Source organism: Pipistrellus hanaki (genome assembly GCF_964339955.1).
Source record: "Pipistrellus hanaki genome assembly, chromosome: 9".
In the NCBI taxonomy this organism is placed as follows: Eukaryota; Metazoa; Chordata; class Mammalia; order Chiroptera; family Vespertilionidae; genus Pipistrellus; species Pipistrellus hanaki.
The window spans coordinates 15045180-15062144 of record NC_140511.1 but is presented as its reverse complement, the minus strand read 5'-3'; the positions used below and the strand labels follow the sequence as shown (position 1 = coordinate 15062144).

At 40.1% G+C, this 16965-nt stretch overlaps 2 protein-coding genes across 3 annotated transcripts in view; one reads left to right on the top strand and one right to left on the bottom strand.

Moving 5' to 3' along the window:
• Window positions 1–16965, top strand: part of PDGFD (platelet derived growth factor D) — a 192747-nt gene that overhangs the window by 63984 nt on the left and 111798 nt on the right. The gene's annotated exons all lie outside the window — the stretch shown is intronic.
• On the bottom strand, window positions 14573–15900 carry DDI1 (DNA damage inducible 1 homolog 1). Its single transcript, XM_084893737.1, has one exon. It carries the CDS (start codon window positions 15865–15867, stop codon window positions 14590–14592), a length of 1278 nt encoding a protein of 425 aa, XP_084749863.1. The 5' UTR covers window positions 15868–15900; the 3' UTR covers window positions 14573–14589.

Here is a 16965-nt window from a genome sequence, read left to right as displayed (position 1 = left end):
ACGAAACCTGATTGACCACGTGTTCATTTTATTTCTAATATAAATGAACAACAGTTCATGTTTCTTACCCATTTCCCATACATGTATTTGTGTTGTTTACTCAAGATTTTGGCCTGTTTCCTTATTATGATTGTACCATTTCCTTTAAATTATCATGTTTAAGGAGGAATATAGGTTATTTCATCACTCTTCCACCAACACTATCCCTGGCAAAGGTCAACGGTGTGTGTGGATAGAAAAATTGAACAACTGAACTGGAAAGGACACTGCAAATATGCAGCTTTCATTTTACCAGAGCTTTCCTTCCTGGGGCATAAAGCTTTCCTCCTCCTTTTCCGAAACCACTTCCCAACAGTCAAGATCCAGTCTGTGCGTGGCCCTTTGCTGTGCAGCACTCGATGCAGAGACTACTGTCCATCTGCTGGTTGGGGTTGGGATGATGGATGCCCTGGGCTTCCAGACCGTTGATCTTGTGAAAAGCCCCCTGCTTCCTTTCTTGCTGGCCTCTGGCTTCTTCTATTGTTCACAACTCTTCTACCTTCATAAACTCCTCTGTTTCACACTGTAAGTCTATTTTGTCTCTGTTAGGTGGCCAAGTACTGTCATAACCAAGGCTGCCCTGCATTGTGGAAGCCTCAAGGGATGGGACATTGTTCCATCCAGTTTTATAAATTCATCTAATTTTACACGGAGCATGTATTGTTTTGTGTCTCAGCATCATATGTGGATTGATTTCTCTGAATTATACAAGTACTTACTAGTAAGGTCCTGTTCTGTTGAATATATGTACTTCTTGCTCTGTGCCTGGTGTCACAGAGTAAGTTCTAAATAACTGATTTGGCCCCAAAAAGTTTATTTTTATGTGGATGCAAATGGTTGTTCATAGATGACCACAATGACATTAAAGAATATAAATGATTTATCTTAACTTACAGCCATTTCAGCTACTTAACACATTTTCATAGGGATAATATATACAGATCTGGATCATTTTTGTAATAAGCTAATTATTTCCCAGAAGCTCTTTAGGCAGATATTAATTTCTGCAGGAATGAATTGTCATCTCACTTAATATGAGTATATAAAATGACCACAATTTTTAATATACACATTTATAACAAAAACAGACATAAGCAAATAGTTAAATTTCAGTTAATTTGCATAGTTGTGTGGTGTGTTTTTTGTTTTGTTTTGTGGGTTTTTTGTTTTGTTTTGTTTTGTTTTTGTTTTTGTCCAACTATCTATAATGCAGGAAAGAACAAAACAATGTGTCCTTGGAGAAAAATTTACACATTGTAAATGGTCTCCTGGCTTCTTAGTATTCTTTCTGAAAATTCCTGCACTCTATAAAGAGCCTGTTCTTTTCCTCAAAGGTATCATTACAAAATCAAGTTACACTGCTATTCTGCTTCGGTTCAATGGACTGGGGTTTTTAAATGGAGTTCATAATTTCAGTTCCATAATAAGAAAGTATTTGTCCAATTAAATCATAAGAATATAAACCAAATAATAGAAAAGGTATGACTTAAAATCATAACATGACAGATCATAGTGAAGACCAATATTCTATCTTATAAATTATTTTATTGCGTCTCTGAGAGTAAATAAAAATGTAGAAATTCTGTTCTCGATGTAGTTAGAATAAAGATCCCGGAGGATGGGGATGTAGATTAAAGATCTTCCCTGGCTTTTCCTACAGCCTACTCAGCATATCGCATTCCACCAGCTCCAGTGTGGATCTGGCCACCAGTGTAGACGTAGGTTCATGATAACTTTAAGAATCAACGTAAGAAATGTTTTTTCTCAGTATCTATTGATAGAATAGTACTCAATGCATTGTAAATATCCAATAAATATTTGTTAAATAAAGTAATGAATATTTTTTACCATCAACGAATTCCAAATTTGATCCATTACATTAAAAATATCCACAAAGTTTGATGTAGACATTATGGAGACCTGATATAATGAAAACTAACCAGTTAGCAATAGTGATTTGAATAAACTCAGAACATGTCTTCAGAATTTGTAAACAGTCTGATAAAATTAATATTAAACTATTAATTTAAAAAAATCAATGTGATTTACACTGGAAACAGAAACAGCTCCCACTGCTCATGTCAATCATATTGCATTAACCCTAGATGGACAGAAAAGGACAAATAAACAAACTGAAGAAAAAAAACACATCTTTTTTATTCCTATTGCAATTCACTCAACAGACATTTTCTGAGCCCTGTCTCCATCGTAGGTAGGGAATTCCAAAACTTCCAGCTAAACAATAATTAATGAGTGTTTATTATATCACATTGGTAAATATCTGAATGTCTTAAAAAGTAAAGGAAGGACTTTCTAACAGTAACATTTTCCATTTCATGAATGAATCCTGCTGGTAAAAAGAATAAAAATAAGCAACTTTTTACATTTCCTCGGAGTTTTATTAACCAAGATAAGTTAGGTTTTGCTGAATTTCTACCGGGTTATCCTACTATTGTCACTCAGAGCTGGGAGGTAGGTGTGTGCTCTGCTTTGACATTAACATGTGATTCAAAAGCACATGGGCTTCGACTCTCAGCTCTTTATTCAGAAATAAAAAGGAAGGAGGTACTGATACATGATTCAAGGGATGAGCCTGGACCTCGGAAACATGAGGCTAACTGGATGAAACCAGACACAAAAGGTCACATATTATAGAAGTCTATTTAAATTAAAGACTCAGACACAAAAAATCCATGGAGACAAAAACACAGGTTGATGGTCGCCAGCGGCTAGGAGGAATTTGGGAAGGCTTAGCAGCTGCTTAATGTGTCCAGGCTACCTTTGGGAGTGATGAGAATATTTGAAACTGGATAGATCAGGTGGTTGCACCAGGTTGTGACAGTATTAATTGCCACTGAGCTATTCAATTAAACATTGTTAGTTTATATGAGTTTCAACTAAAAAAAGGACCAAAATGTTTAATTTTTTGAAATGTAAAAGAAAAAGCACATTGGTTATTTGTGTTTTTACCACTTTTTATTATATTCTCTAGATGAAACTGTACTATATATTAATACCTGACAGGCATTTTTATTTAATGAATGCCCAGAATGAAATTATTTGAGAACTGTAATTACAGATTTTTTAATTTTTTTTTTAATTTTTAGGAATCATCATTCTACTACTTAGAATTTTCACCTACAAATGTTCCCATCTGTTTGTGTAATTGCCTGCCTTGAATTTTAAATCTTCCCAGGAACTCTATATTCTTTTCTACTTAAGTTATTACTGTGATGTTGGGAGTTTGGACTTGGAATGACTCCCACAGCAGAATCATTTTTGAAAATCCATTCACATGGGGTTTTCCTCTTACACACCATTAATGAAGGTGTCAAGTAGAAAAGTTGCTAAGAGCAATGCCAGCAGTGCCCCGCTGATTGTGAGAGCAGAATTTGATATATTGCCTTTAATAATAACTGCCCTGTGTTTGTCAAGTAATTCTCAGTTCATGTTGGGGGCCTCATGGTCAATACTATTAAAATTAATTTTGTCATTTTATGGGAGTGCAATGTTTTTTCCAATGCTATACTGGCAATGCCCGAGTACCAAACTTTCATTACTACTATCAGGTGCTATTGGGGCAGTATCCCTATTTAATTACTGGTATTATTTTTTAATATATTTTATTGATTTTAGAGAGGAAGGGAGAGGTAGAGAAAGATAGAAACATAAATGAGAATCATTGATTGGCTGTAGCCTGTGGACTGTATTACTGCTCATTGGTACCTCTACTTGTTTTCATTTTGCCTGGCTAGCTGCCTATTTCCAGACTAGGGATGAGGGTAAGGATTGATAGCTGGAAGTACACTTGGTCCCTCAGCATCAACTAGCTTCCCCAGACTAGGAGGGCGCCCGGTGTGATCCCCTGACCACTCCCCCCCCCCAGGGGTGGCGCTGCTGGAGACTGATAGGGATTATTCCACACACTGAAGGATGCAAAGCACCCCCACACCTGAAGTTCTAAATGCCAGTGGTCTCCAGGAGAACCCAAAGTACCCCACGCACTTCTGGGCACCTCCAAGCAGTGCCGATCCACACCTTCTCACCTTATGTGATGAACAAGCTGAGGCCCAGGGATGTGTGACCAAAGGCACCTGCTCAGCAAGTGGCAAAATTGATTCTAGAATCAAAATATCTACTTCCCTTGTCTCCTTTCTACCATCACTAGTTTCATATAAAACATTTAAACTTGAATCCTAGTGGACTCTCAATACTAGCCTGAAATTCAATTAATTTTCCTACTTAGTTTACTCTCTTATGGCCTACAGTGCCAGTTTCATACCTTCTCCTCAACTCCTCAATCCTAAAACACTCCCCGTCCTCATCTCACTCAAAGCTGGTGTTTTTTGGATCTTTTTTTCACTGTGAAAATAGAAGAGGGAGGAAAACTTACTCACCTTCACACCTTCACACCATCAGATATACCACCTGACTCTCTTTACACCCATATGCTCTGCCTGCTGCAAGCATTGAACTCTTCCTGCTCTTAAGGCCCCTTCCTCCCTCATCTGCAAATCTGTGCTACTTCAGTTATCTTTGTTCTCTCTCGTTCTCCCCCCCCCTGGTTCATTCTCATCTGCCTTCAGAGTAAAAGAAATGCTTTCATGGCCCCTTCCTTCATCCACTGTGGTGTTTTTCCACTTTCCTGAAAGCATTATTTCTTGAGAGAGCTGTTAGTGCCTGCTTTCTCCACCCCTTTCACTCCAGTCAACTCCTCAACCTCCTCCGACTAAGCTTCTATTCCCCACCATACCCACAAGGTCACTCTTGTTAAAGTTTCCAACAACCTCCACCTTGCAAACTCAGCCCTGACTTCTCAGTATCCTTACTAACCCTCCCTGAAGCATTGGACACAGTGGCCACACTGTTCTCCAGGAAACATTTTCTTCCTTTGGCTTCTTGGACATGTTTTTGTTTTTCTTTCTATTACCATCCTCTCTCTCTGGCCTCTCTTCCTACAGCTCCTTTGCTGGCTCCCTCTCCTCTGTTCAACCTGTAGATATTAAACTGCTTAAGGTTCCAGCCCTCAGCTCTTCTTTTATTAACAAAGCAACCAGAGAAAGCTTTACAAAATAAATAACATCTCTCCCTTCTTTAAAACCCTTCAAATGATTTCCCATGTCTCTGTCCCTCAGTGTCCTAACCGTTAAAATGGGGGGATTTTTTTAAAAAAAATCAGATGGATTGTTACAAAAATAAAATGAGTTAAAATGTATAATAAATAGGCTTAGAATAAATGACTCTCTTAGTAAGTGCTATGTAAGTGATGAGATTGTATCATTATTATATTTTAACAGTGTTTGAAACTTCCACTCTAAAATATACTTCAAGAGGTCAACTGCCTTAACATTAATGTGGACCACTATTTCTCTAACTTCTAAAGCAGTGACGGTGCCTGGTGCATCTTTGGCTCTCAGTACATAGTTACTGAATGAATAATTTGCTACTAATTGGACTTGTGTCTCAGCAGACTCTCAAATTATATATTTGTGGATAGAAAACATTAACTTTGAAAATGACCTTTACCAGCATAAAAGTTTGACTTAGAAAATCTGTAAAATAAGACACATCTGCCTTATATCAGTAGGTAGTGCTAAGACCCTTCTACTTATGGGGTCCATGAAGAGCACAAAAAGGTATAAAATATTTAGGATGAACTAGGAGACAAAACAGTGGTAAGTTCTGCTTTGTTCAGATACAGCTTTGTTCATTCGATGAAAAAATATAGCATAAAAATAAAATAATGACAGTTATAATTGAGGTTCTAATATTTAGCTTTAACCCTAAAATGTTTTTGTTTGTTTTTTTATTGATTATGGTCTCACATAATTGTCCTTATTCCCCCATTCCCATCCCAAACCTGTCCTTAGATATGCCCCCCTAAACCCCCCCCGACCCCCAACCCCCGTTGTCCATGGCCACTGGCTAGGCCCATATGCATGCACACAAGTCCTTTGGTTGATCTCTTCCCCTTCTGAGAAATGTGTCCCTTAACATTTTCTATTTAGAGTTGTATTTTTATTTCTCCTCAATTGGCCAGATTCCTCTGGGTCAGTATGTTCCCCTCAAGCTGACCGGTTCCCTTAGAAATAGAGCTTTTGAATGCTTGTATTTTTTAGAGTATCAAGTTACTAAAATATAGCCAAATATGATACAGAAAATGTTTCTATGAAGGAAATATAGACTTTTATTAATGAGATTTTACATATAGTATCCAGAAATATCTAGGTTTGTTTGTTTTATTTTTTTGTTAATGTTTATTATTTATTTGCTTCTGGGTAGACTGAAATAAGTCAGCTTCTTAGTATAAAATAGATGGCAGATTTACCTTAGCAATGTGCTAGAATCATTTTGGGTAACTATGAATGAACATAAATTCATTTAATCTGACCAATAAGCTTCACCATTCTTTATAACATCTCAAGTGAAAAATCCTGAATCGCTAACCCATTCTCTGTACTTTCTGTAAGACATGAACTCACCCATTCAGTTGGCTGCCAAGTTTCTAGTCCTTCACAAAAGTATAGAAAGTTACAGTGCAAATGCAAATTTGCAACTTCCACATGTGCCTCTATAACTCTTAGCTACACCTGAAATATGTTTGGAATGTGTGTGTTTTTGTTTTGTTTTATTTTGTTTTTAGTTTTTTATTGTAAAGTATTGCATAAGTCTCCTTTTTACCCCATTGACCTCTCCCCAGCAGCTCCCAACCCCTAGCATATGCCCTCATTTCAAAGTATATTCCCATTTTTCTTTTAATTTTTGCTAAATTACTTACAGTAAAAGGCAAATTAAACCTGAATCACTGCGAACAGTTGGATAGTATGGAAAGGTTTTTGCATTTTTCATAAAACTTCCCCCAATTTCTTAATTATTGAACACTTAAATAGAGCAAGCACACTTCCTTTTTTTAAAAATATATTTTATTGATTTTCCACAGGGAGGAAGGGAGAGGGATAGAGAGTTAGAAACGTCGATGAGAGAGAAACATCAATCAGCCACCTCCTGCACACCCCCACCTGGGGATGTGCCCGCAACCAATGTACATGCCCCTAACGGGAATCGAACCTGGGACCTTTCAGTCCGCAGGCCGAGGCTCTATCCACTGAGCCAAACCAGTTTTGGCAAGCACACTTTCAGTTTCTCATTAATGAAGACACTTTCAGACCAGACTTAAGAGTCATTATATAATGAGGCTCTCACAGTGGAGACCTCGCCATATGGGACATAAACTCTTGTTCCTCACAGCATATGAGTAAGATTGTTTTCTGTCAATTCCTATTTTGGAGACCAAGTGATGACAGTTGGCAGTGTTTGAACAGAGAATATCTTTGTTTCTGTTTTACTCGAACTGCCTATCTGTTGCTTTAACTTTATGCAATTATTTCTGATAGAATGAAACTTATACCACTGGTTCCTTCTATATTTATATACAGTGGTGCCTCACACAACGAACTTAATTCGTTCCAGGAGCAAGTTTGTTATGCGAAAAGTTCGTTATGTGAAACGCGTTTTCCCATAACAATACATGTTAAAAAAAAATAATTCATTCTGTAGCATAAAATATGCTAAGATGACATAAAAAAAGATAAATTTTTTGTTATTATTTTTATTTAGATACATCTAAAAACATAATTTTTTAAAAAAAAAACATTTTTTTAAATTTTAAGACAGACTAAGTAGAGTCTACCGAATCTTGCACATCTTCATCCATTTTCTGCTTTTTGGCCGATGGTTTCATGAAAAACCTGTCCAAAGTCGTTTGTTTTTCTCTTTTCTCCAACATCTGCCGGAAATAACGGACAAGAGTATCGGAGTAAAGATCGTTGATCCTGTTTGCTTCAGCTGAATCCGGATACAGTGTATTGAGTTTAACTTAAAAGGACGACTGCCGTAATACGTGCGTGATTTAATTCCTAATGAAGAACGATTGCCGCGATACGTGCTTAAGTTAAGCGCAGTGACTAACGACTGCCTGCAGTGCCTGCGCGGAAGGATGCAATACATCAGCAGCGATCGTGGAAGCTCGGGCAAAGCGGTCGTGGAAGCTCGGGCGACTTCGTTGTGTGAAACGAAGTTCGTTGTATGAATCATGAAATGAAGTTCGTTGTGTGCAGCGTTTGCTGTGCGAGGTGTTCTTTATGCGAGGCACCACTGTAGAAGTTTTCTTAATATCATTTAATTATAAATTCTTAATGAGATAGGCTCCAAGTGAAGTTACTAAACACTTAGTTGACAAACGGGCTTAACTGGTGACCAAAATTGCCTCGCATAGGTCTCTGATATTCCATTGATTTCACAAATGTCTCTGTCCTACCCTTCCTTACTTCTATGAAAGTTAACCCCTTGTCCCAGGTTTTGCTGTCCTTCTGGTGGCAAAGGCAAAGGTCTCGCTTTGCCATTTTGCTTTCCATCAAAATATTTGGCACAGTGGACATTAGTGACTGGCCCACCTTTCCTTAGAATCTTCTTGGGCCTCTGCTTCCATCATAGTCTGGTTATAGTCCCCTCTTTTATATCCCAGCTCTGTAAGGCTTCCCTGACTCTGTAAGGCTTCCTGCCTGAACCCTGGGCTCTCCATGTTTCCTTCCCTCCTCAACCATCTGCTCATCAGAGCTGCTTCTTCCACTACAACTATCAAAAGCCGCCCCCCGTTGCTCGGTCCTTACATTCATTTCATTGCATCTTGACCTTCTAACAGCTCTAAGACAATATGAAATAAATGTGAAGGTAGTATCACTATTTATATGTGTTTCTTTCTGAAATTTCTGCTTTGTTTTGTTCGAAATTCTCTTAAAAATTCTCTTAAAAATTTTGTTCAAAACTTCTCTTAAAAACTGAAATTTCTGCTTTGTTTTGTTCAAAAATTCTCTTAAAAATTCTCTTATAAACTTGACATTTGTTTGGGGCCATAAATTCAGTCTATTACTATTAGTGTAAAAAAATGGTATAAATTTGTTTTATTCAGGATAATCCAAGTTCATAGATAATAGAAATATTTATTTTTAGTACCCTGTGACCGAGTCTTGAAAAGTAAAGTCTCATCAAATTTAGTTATCCTGAAATTATATTCTTCTTTCATTACATTTTTTATAATTTCTTTGATGTGGGTACTCACGGCATATCTGTGTGCTTTAAATTAAAAATCCACTTCTAATATTTATGGTCTGGCTTTCTTAAAATTTTTTAAATGATTAACTTTCCAGCCCAGAAACGTTTGATGAATGAGTTTTAAGTGCGGCCTTTTCTCCTATACAAAACAGATCAGGGCATTCTACATTTCACATTGGACATGTACTGGCAACATGGATCATTGATCATTTAGGCCGAGTTACAGCTTGGAGGTGCCCACAGCACACCCAGGGGCCTTAAATGAAAAACCCACTTCTATCACTTACAGGTGGCCAGATGTCTGGTTTGCCTGTAACTGATGGAGGAGCTGCCAGGACACTGGGACATCAGTTTTAAAACCAGGACAGTCCCAGACAAACTAGGATACTTTGGCCACTGCTAGTACTACTTAAATGGCCTGAACAGCCCTAAGCTGTTTGGCTCAATGGAAGGGTCCCAGGTTTGATTCCAGTCTGGGGTATATACCTTGGTTGGGGGCACATCCCCAGTAGGGTGTATGCAGGAGGCAGCTGATCAATGTTTCTCTCTCATTGATGTGTCTAACTCTATCCCTCTCCCTTCCTTTCTGTAAAAAATCAATAAAATATATTTTTAAATAAATAAATAATAAAAATAAATAGCCCAAACAGTGGGAGAGTGGACAACTTAAAAGTACATTAGGAGTTTATTTCTTGGATCACTTACATTTAAATCTATACATGTAGATGTCAGTCATGTTGTTAACCCAAAACACATTTATCCTAATATACAAAGGTAATCTTACCTCACATATTTTTATTTTAAAATTAAGTAAAAAGTCTCACTTTCATTGTATCAACTTATTAAAGTGGAACTTTGTCCATTATTCATTCACATAATCTTATTTATTAAACAGGTACTGTTGGCCTCCAATAAAATAGTAAGAAAGAAAGATATTATGAACAAGATTATGATCTCTCCAGAAAATCTCATCACTTACTACATTTTTGTTGGTAATTTTGGGCCTCATTCTGGGTTTTCCAAATGCCCAAACATTTTCAGAATCGCTATCTGGTTGGTGTTTCATTATTCAAGAGAACCCCTCTTCTTTTATTGCCTGCAGTTCAAATATATGCAAAGGTTCCATCAAATTGATTCATCACCTGTAGTTAACTTATTCTTCCTGTATTGCTGGTTGTTTATCCAGAGTACAGGTATCAAATTCTTTCCATTAACTTTATGGGGGAAGTATTTTTCTATAACTGCTGATTCATGCTCCAAGATTAAGCCCATAATAGAAACAACGTGAGCACCGTGGGTCAAGGCAGAAACAGACCATAAACTTTACCTTGGAATTTAGCTTGAGAATATGCCATATGCTAATTCTTATTTGGTTAGCTGAGTTATCTCAAAGTTAACTTGAATGACTCACCTTTGAGAAGGTGAGAGAGTCTCCTGTAGGTTTGTAGCCCAAAGTGCCAGTTGAGCACCAAAACAAAAGGTTTCAGCATTGAGGAAATTCAGCACCTGGAACAGTGCCTGACATACTGTAGGTGCTCAATGAAATGTTATCCATATATCCTGCAGTGTAGTACCACAGCTAGCATCTCAAATGGGAAGCATTTCATTCAAACGCTGAACTCATATTCTATTACTTCTGAATTATTTATTTTGTATTTTTTTTCTAACTTGACTTTTACATTTTTTAAAGGCAAAGACTATAACTTACATTCCCTTATCTCTCTGGATGGCATAGTGCAACTACAAGGTTCTTGGAAAAATATATTGAATTTTATTGAGATGGATGAATGCAAAACACAGGTTTAGGTGTGTTTGCTTGTTTTTAACAGATAAAGGAACTGAATCCTCAGATGTGACATGAATTTGAAAGGGGGGATATATTAATTAATATAATTTTAAATTAATTTTCTTTTCATCCCAAGGGGTCCTTGTAGTAAAGTGCTGGTAGGGTAAGATTTGTAGAATGGTGATTAATGTAAGGATTTGGTAGAGGTGATGGAATCTTCTTATAATGTTAATCACCTATTTTATTTGGCAACAACATCAATATTTAAATTAACAGAAGGAAAATATACACTTCATCATCATCTGGCTTAGGCCCATGTTGCCTCCTCTAAACTTTAACATAGGAGAAAATTATCTTGTTATCTTTCAAATGATGTTCTTAAAATAAGCCTTCCTGCTTAGAAAATATAAAAATCCTGGATTCATAAAAGTCTCTCTCAAAGAGAGAGAGACAGACATGTCATCAGAACATATATAGTGTAGTAATAGGACACAAAGCTGCCCCAAGGTGTGCCCATCTCCACACAGCATTCACAGTGGGACTGCAAACCTCTAATTTCTAATAAGTGACCCTTAGAAATTCTGACATTCTAACAGGAGAACCCAGAAAAACAAAGGTTCAAAAGCAAGTTTGACTCAGGCTCTAACATGAAAATATTTTTGTTTTTTGATAACTTGCCATGATGAATAAAGTATTGTGGAATGGTGGTTAAGCCTCAATCGCAGCCCAGTCCCCACTCACTTTATAAAACAGCACCTAAACCAAGAGATGATTAGTTAAAACAACCCAGATTTCTAGGCTTCTTTTTCTTTCTCCCACTCCCCTCTCCCCCCCTACCCTCCTCGCCCCCCAACCTTCCTTCTCTACATCTCTCTACCATTGTTCTTCTTTGATTTTCCTCAAAGAATGTTAGCATTGGTTAATGTCCTCACCAGCGGTTCCCTGGTGTGAACCCCAGAGCACTCCCTAGCCGTTCACTCACATATTCTCTGGGGATGTTGGCTGTCAGTGAATGGCCCTCTGCAAGAAGTGCAGTGTTCTCTTTCAAAGGGTCATTTGTCTTTTTCTTTTGAGGAATGTGGATTTATTCCACAGAAACAAGATCAATTGTATGACTCATATTTTAAGAAAGATGTTAAGATCAGTTGCTCTACTACTGTAATCAAACAATATCAGTCTCCTTTAACTGCAGAGGAAGGTATTACTGTAGTTTTGAAATTCATGCTATCAACAATAGGTAAGGTGGACACTAGGTGAAATCAAGTGTTGAATGGATTTTTTTAAATGGCTGATTATTTTAAACAGGTTAGGCCTATCTTATCATGTGATTTACTTTATCATGATTTCTAATGGGAAGAAAGGAAATGAAGACTTGGTCATCATTTTCCAGGAAGTTAATTTCCAAAAGTGGATACTTAAGAGATTGTATTTCAGTGACCTGAAATGTAAGAGGAGAGTATGTTTCTTTGTTTTTTCCAGCATTTCAGTAATGGGCATTTTAGGCATGTTGAAAGTGCATTTTACTGGCTTATTTCTTATTTAAAAAAATAACCTCCAAATTAAAAGTTACACCTTCATTTGCTCATATTACTAATTTTTCTTAATTTCATGTTCACTCTTTTTGTTCTTAATTGATTACAAGATTTTCTCCTACTCCTACCTTGAGGAGTAGAATTGGAACTTACTCATTTCTATGTTTATAAAAACCTGGCTCAATGCTTACGGATGTTCAATAAGTAATTGTTGAGTGTATTCTGATTACTGCTACTCATTGTCATTTTTACTGGTAGTGTCTTGGTAATTTCCATAAAATAAAACTTTGTAACAATTTTGCATCAATTTCTGGAATTTAGATGTGTCTGCTAAAGAAGGTCACAAACTGATAAGAACTTGACATCTGAAATCAGAAAGACTTCAATTGAGCAAGCTGGTAGGTGAATTGGTTTTTTCAGGATTCTTTGGCGGGATACAAGTGGGACATGTCTAACATATTTTAGACAGGTAATAAAGTATTCAAAGAAATACCCCAGGAAAGGATTTAAAAAAAAACCATATTATTTCATTTTATTTTTGTTTCAGAAATAGACTGATGCATATGTGCATTTGTATGTGTGTGTGTGTGTGTGATGTGGAACTGGGTCACAATCTAAAATGTGGATTGCTGTTGGAAAAAATAAAAATAAAAACACTATGCTAGTGGATATTTTAATATTTCAAAATAATTCTGAGCCTTAAATTTCCTCTATAAAATTCTGGCTGAGCGGCACTCCCCCTGTGGGAGCACACTGACCACCAGGAGGCAGCTCCTGCATTGAGCGTCTGCCCCCTAGTGGTCAGTGTGCGTCACAGTGAAGGTCATTCTGCCCTAAGAGTTGATTTGCATATTAGTCTTTTATTATATAGGATCTTTGTGCTTGAAAATGACTCTCCCCTCTGAAACAGTTTATAGATGAGAAATTTGAGTTATATAACATGTGATCTGATTTGCCTAAATAATAGCTTTATTGATTTTGAATCCACTTCTCTTTCTCATACCAGTCTTGATGGAGTCTTGTCCTGAAACATCGTTACCGAGTCTGGAGGCCTAGGGCAGCTGAGCTGTTTCTCTCACGTGTTTTAGCCACGGGTTGTGATTAAATCTAGGATCCTCCCTTTCCCACTATCGTTGCACAGTAGTTTTGTCAGATGGATCACAGAGCTGAATGAAGCCTTAGAGACCTTCTCAATCAGAACTTTTCAAATGTTATTTTAGCAGAGAAAACATTTTCGTGATTTTTTTAAACATTCTAGTCAAAATTAGTTTTAAGGGTCTGGAGTAGAGCCTGCCCCTACCTCTCCCACCCCCACCACAAGGAAACCACTAGCCTTCTAAGAAGCACCATAATAATAATAATAATTATTAAAAATCTCCTTGATCGCCTTTGTTTTAGAACCAGGTTTTCTTTGAATTCAGGAGAAAGAGAAAAGTGTTTCAGGCTATTCTGGGAGAAAAATCCGCTGTCTCAAATATGGCAGAAACAGCTTCGAGGAGTAAATTGCAGGGAGCAGGGCTCCAGAGGAACCCAGTGGAAGATGCAGTATGTGCGGAAACAGGTCCGTACACTGTTCAAAGCAGGCATTCATCAGTATTAATCAACTGGAGTCTAGTTGACCTAGTTTTCTAAGAACTTCCCCAAAGAAAGCAGAAGCTGTGAAAACAGACATATTTCTCTGACTATAAATAATGCTAGTGCTGCTTTGAACTACTGTGCAGATGCCTAGTCGAGTCTGCAGCAGTGACTGTTTCTTTCAGCGAATTCTACAGAATAGCAACTGGTTTGGATAAACTGCCCTTCCCCGGAGAGGACCGTGTCTCTGAAAGAAGGGGCTGCTTTTCCTTTCATCGATTATTTGTAAGTCAGCTCAGAGCCCCCACCGCCTCCCCAGGATGAGGGTCAGTGAACTATGATAAGGGATGTGGATACGGGGCCATCCCACCTCCAGGCCATCCCACATCCCATGGTTATGGGTCTAAGAACTTGATCCCAGGGCCAGGGCTAGCGATTACGGATGTTATTTTAATGGTTACAATGCCAGGGAGCTTGTGTCTTATAATAATTCCCGGGAACTTGAGATCCCCTCCGGTGGGATGGCTGATTTCTGAAACCGTCCTCTCAATGCATTTTCGGTCCCGGTCCCTTGACCGGATGTCTAATAGCATTTGCTCCTTCCTTGTCTGAAGACTCGTCCTGTCCTGAACCATTTACCAGCTTGGAACAGGCCGGCAGCTCTCCCTCGGGGAGGAAGGGGGTCTGCGTGCCCGTGGTGCCGATCACCAGCACGTTCCTCTTGAGGTCGATGGAGCACTGGTGCCTCCGGAGCATGTCCAGCCCCAGCAGCATGTCCATGGGCTGCTCCTCCAGGATGGAGAAGGAGCAGGGCAGGAAGTCGCCCTCGATCTGGATCTGGGCGAGGTGGACGCGGCCGAGGATCCGCTGCGTGCCCACGCCCTTGGCGATGCCCGCCCAGCGCGGGTCCACCAGCCGGATGATGTTGCAGCGCTCGGCGCAGGCCTGGCTCATGATGGTCATCTGCGCGCCCGAGTCCACGAAGGCCTTCATGGGGTGGCCGTTCACCCTGCAGTTGATGTACAGCATGGCCACCTGCCCGAAGCTCTCGGGGGCCTCCTCCATGGCGATGTTCATGTTCTCCTCAATGTTCCGCTGCCGGATCTCCTCCTCGATCCGGGCCTGGGCCTCCAGGTCGAACGGGTCGGCGGAGTAGAGGCGCAGCTTCTCCCGCTCCCGCAGGTCCCGCTCCCGCCGCTGCTGCGTCAGCACCTGGGCAAAGGTCTCCAGGTCCCCGCTGAGCAGGGCCTCCGCCAGCGGGGGGTTGCGCTCCCGCAGCAGGGACAGGTCGTGGGGGTTGGAGAGCAGCATGCTTCGGATCAGGGCCGGGCTTTCCACGCCGTGAGCCGAGGGTATCTCCCCCGAGGCCAAGCCTCCGGGCTGCCGGGCCGACTGTGTCCGTGGAGGCTGCTGCTGATGCTGCTGATGCTTCTGCTGCTGAGGATGCTTCTGCGGATGCTGCTGATGATGATGATGGTGATGATGATGATGGTGATGCTGCTGCTGCTGCTGCCCCCGGGCGCTGGAGGTCCCCGGCGTGGCCATGGCAGCGAAGTCCACCAGCGGCAGGCTCGTTGTCCGCCCCACGTTGTCCTTTTGGAGCAGGACCACCATGTCGCCGTCTCTGAGGCCGTAGGAGCCCAGCGAGCAGCGGTCATCGACGAGGATGCGCTCCATGAAGATGATCTGCGTCTCCTCGGCGGGGATGCCGGACTCCAGCTGGCAGAGGAGGCGGAAGTTGTGGAGATCGAACTCAGGGCTGACCTGCAGGGAGAAGGTGGCCTCGGAGAGGTCCCTGCGCACACAGTACACGGTGACCAGCATGGCACGAGCCCAGGAGGGCCATGTGGGCAGAGGGCACCGCTTCGGGGCTGGCTGGAGCTGGCCTTTGAGATGGCCCAGCCTGCGCTTCGGTTCAGTCACCTCTGAGAGGGGCCCCGCTGCCGCGCACCAGCCTGGGGAATGCCTGCCAGCCTCAGGGTCTCAGTGCCAGCTGTCTGGGGCCCTGGGACCTGGGGGTGGCCTGCTGTGTTCCAGCGTTCCCTTGAACCTGTGCTGTTTGGAACTAAGAACGTCTGTTCACATAGAAACAAAGTTACTCAGGTCGGTGAGGTTCCAAGGCTCGCCCTTCAAAGCCTGTTTGACCCAAGGCACCTCAACTTTTCCTGAACAACCTGTTCATAGTCACTGTGTTCATCTGAGAACTGTGTTCTTCCTACTTCTATTCAACCCCAAACAGTGAGTCCTTGTTTCCTAATGGCAAGACTCGTGCTCTGTGCTTGGCATAAGAGATACAGATCAGGCTCCGGGTTTGCCCTTGAAAGTCTCGCATTATAGGTGGGGGTTGATGGTAAATGGGGAGTCATACTAGGGGGTGGGGGGGAAGCGCCTTTACAAAGACACAGGCAGCATACTAATGAGCGGAACAGAAATGCGTCTCTAGAGAGGAGCTAGAAGTTCAAGGCCATTGAAGGAAGAACACTTTCCATGTGAAAAATGGTGAGAGTCACTCCAGACAAAAAGAATTGCATGAACGAAAGTAAAAATTCATGATAAGGCCTATTACTTCCTGTGAAAAGTAAAATATTTAAGAAGCTATATATATATATATATATATATATATATATATATATATATATGTATGTGTGTGTGTGTGTGTGTGTGTGTGTGTGATTTTGAATGACAGACTATATGAAGCTGGAAAAAATTATTCAAGACAATTTATAGTCACATATGAATCCAAGGAACTTAAATATTATCAATGGGCAAGATTCTCCCTTTAAAAATATAAAAAGGGGGGAATACAAAGAAAACGAAGAGAAAGGGAATAGAAATTGAAAAGCTTAGAAGCAGGTATTTGTGATTTTTTTTTATTTAATTGATTTAAGGAACAGGTGTTTGTTTTTGTTTGTTTGTTTGTTT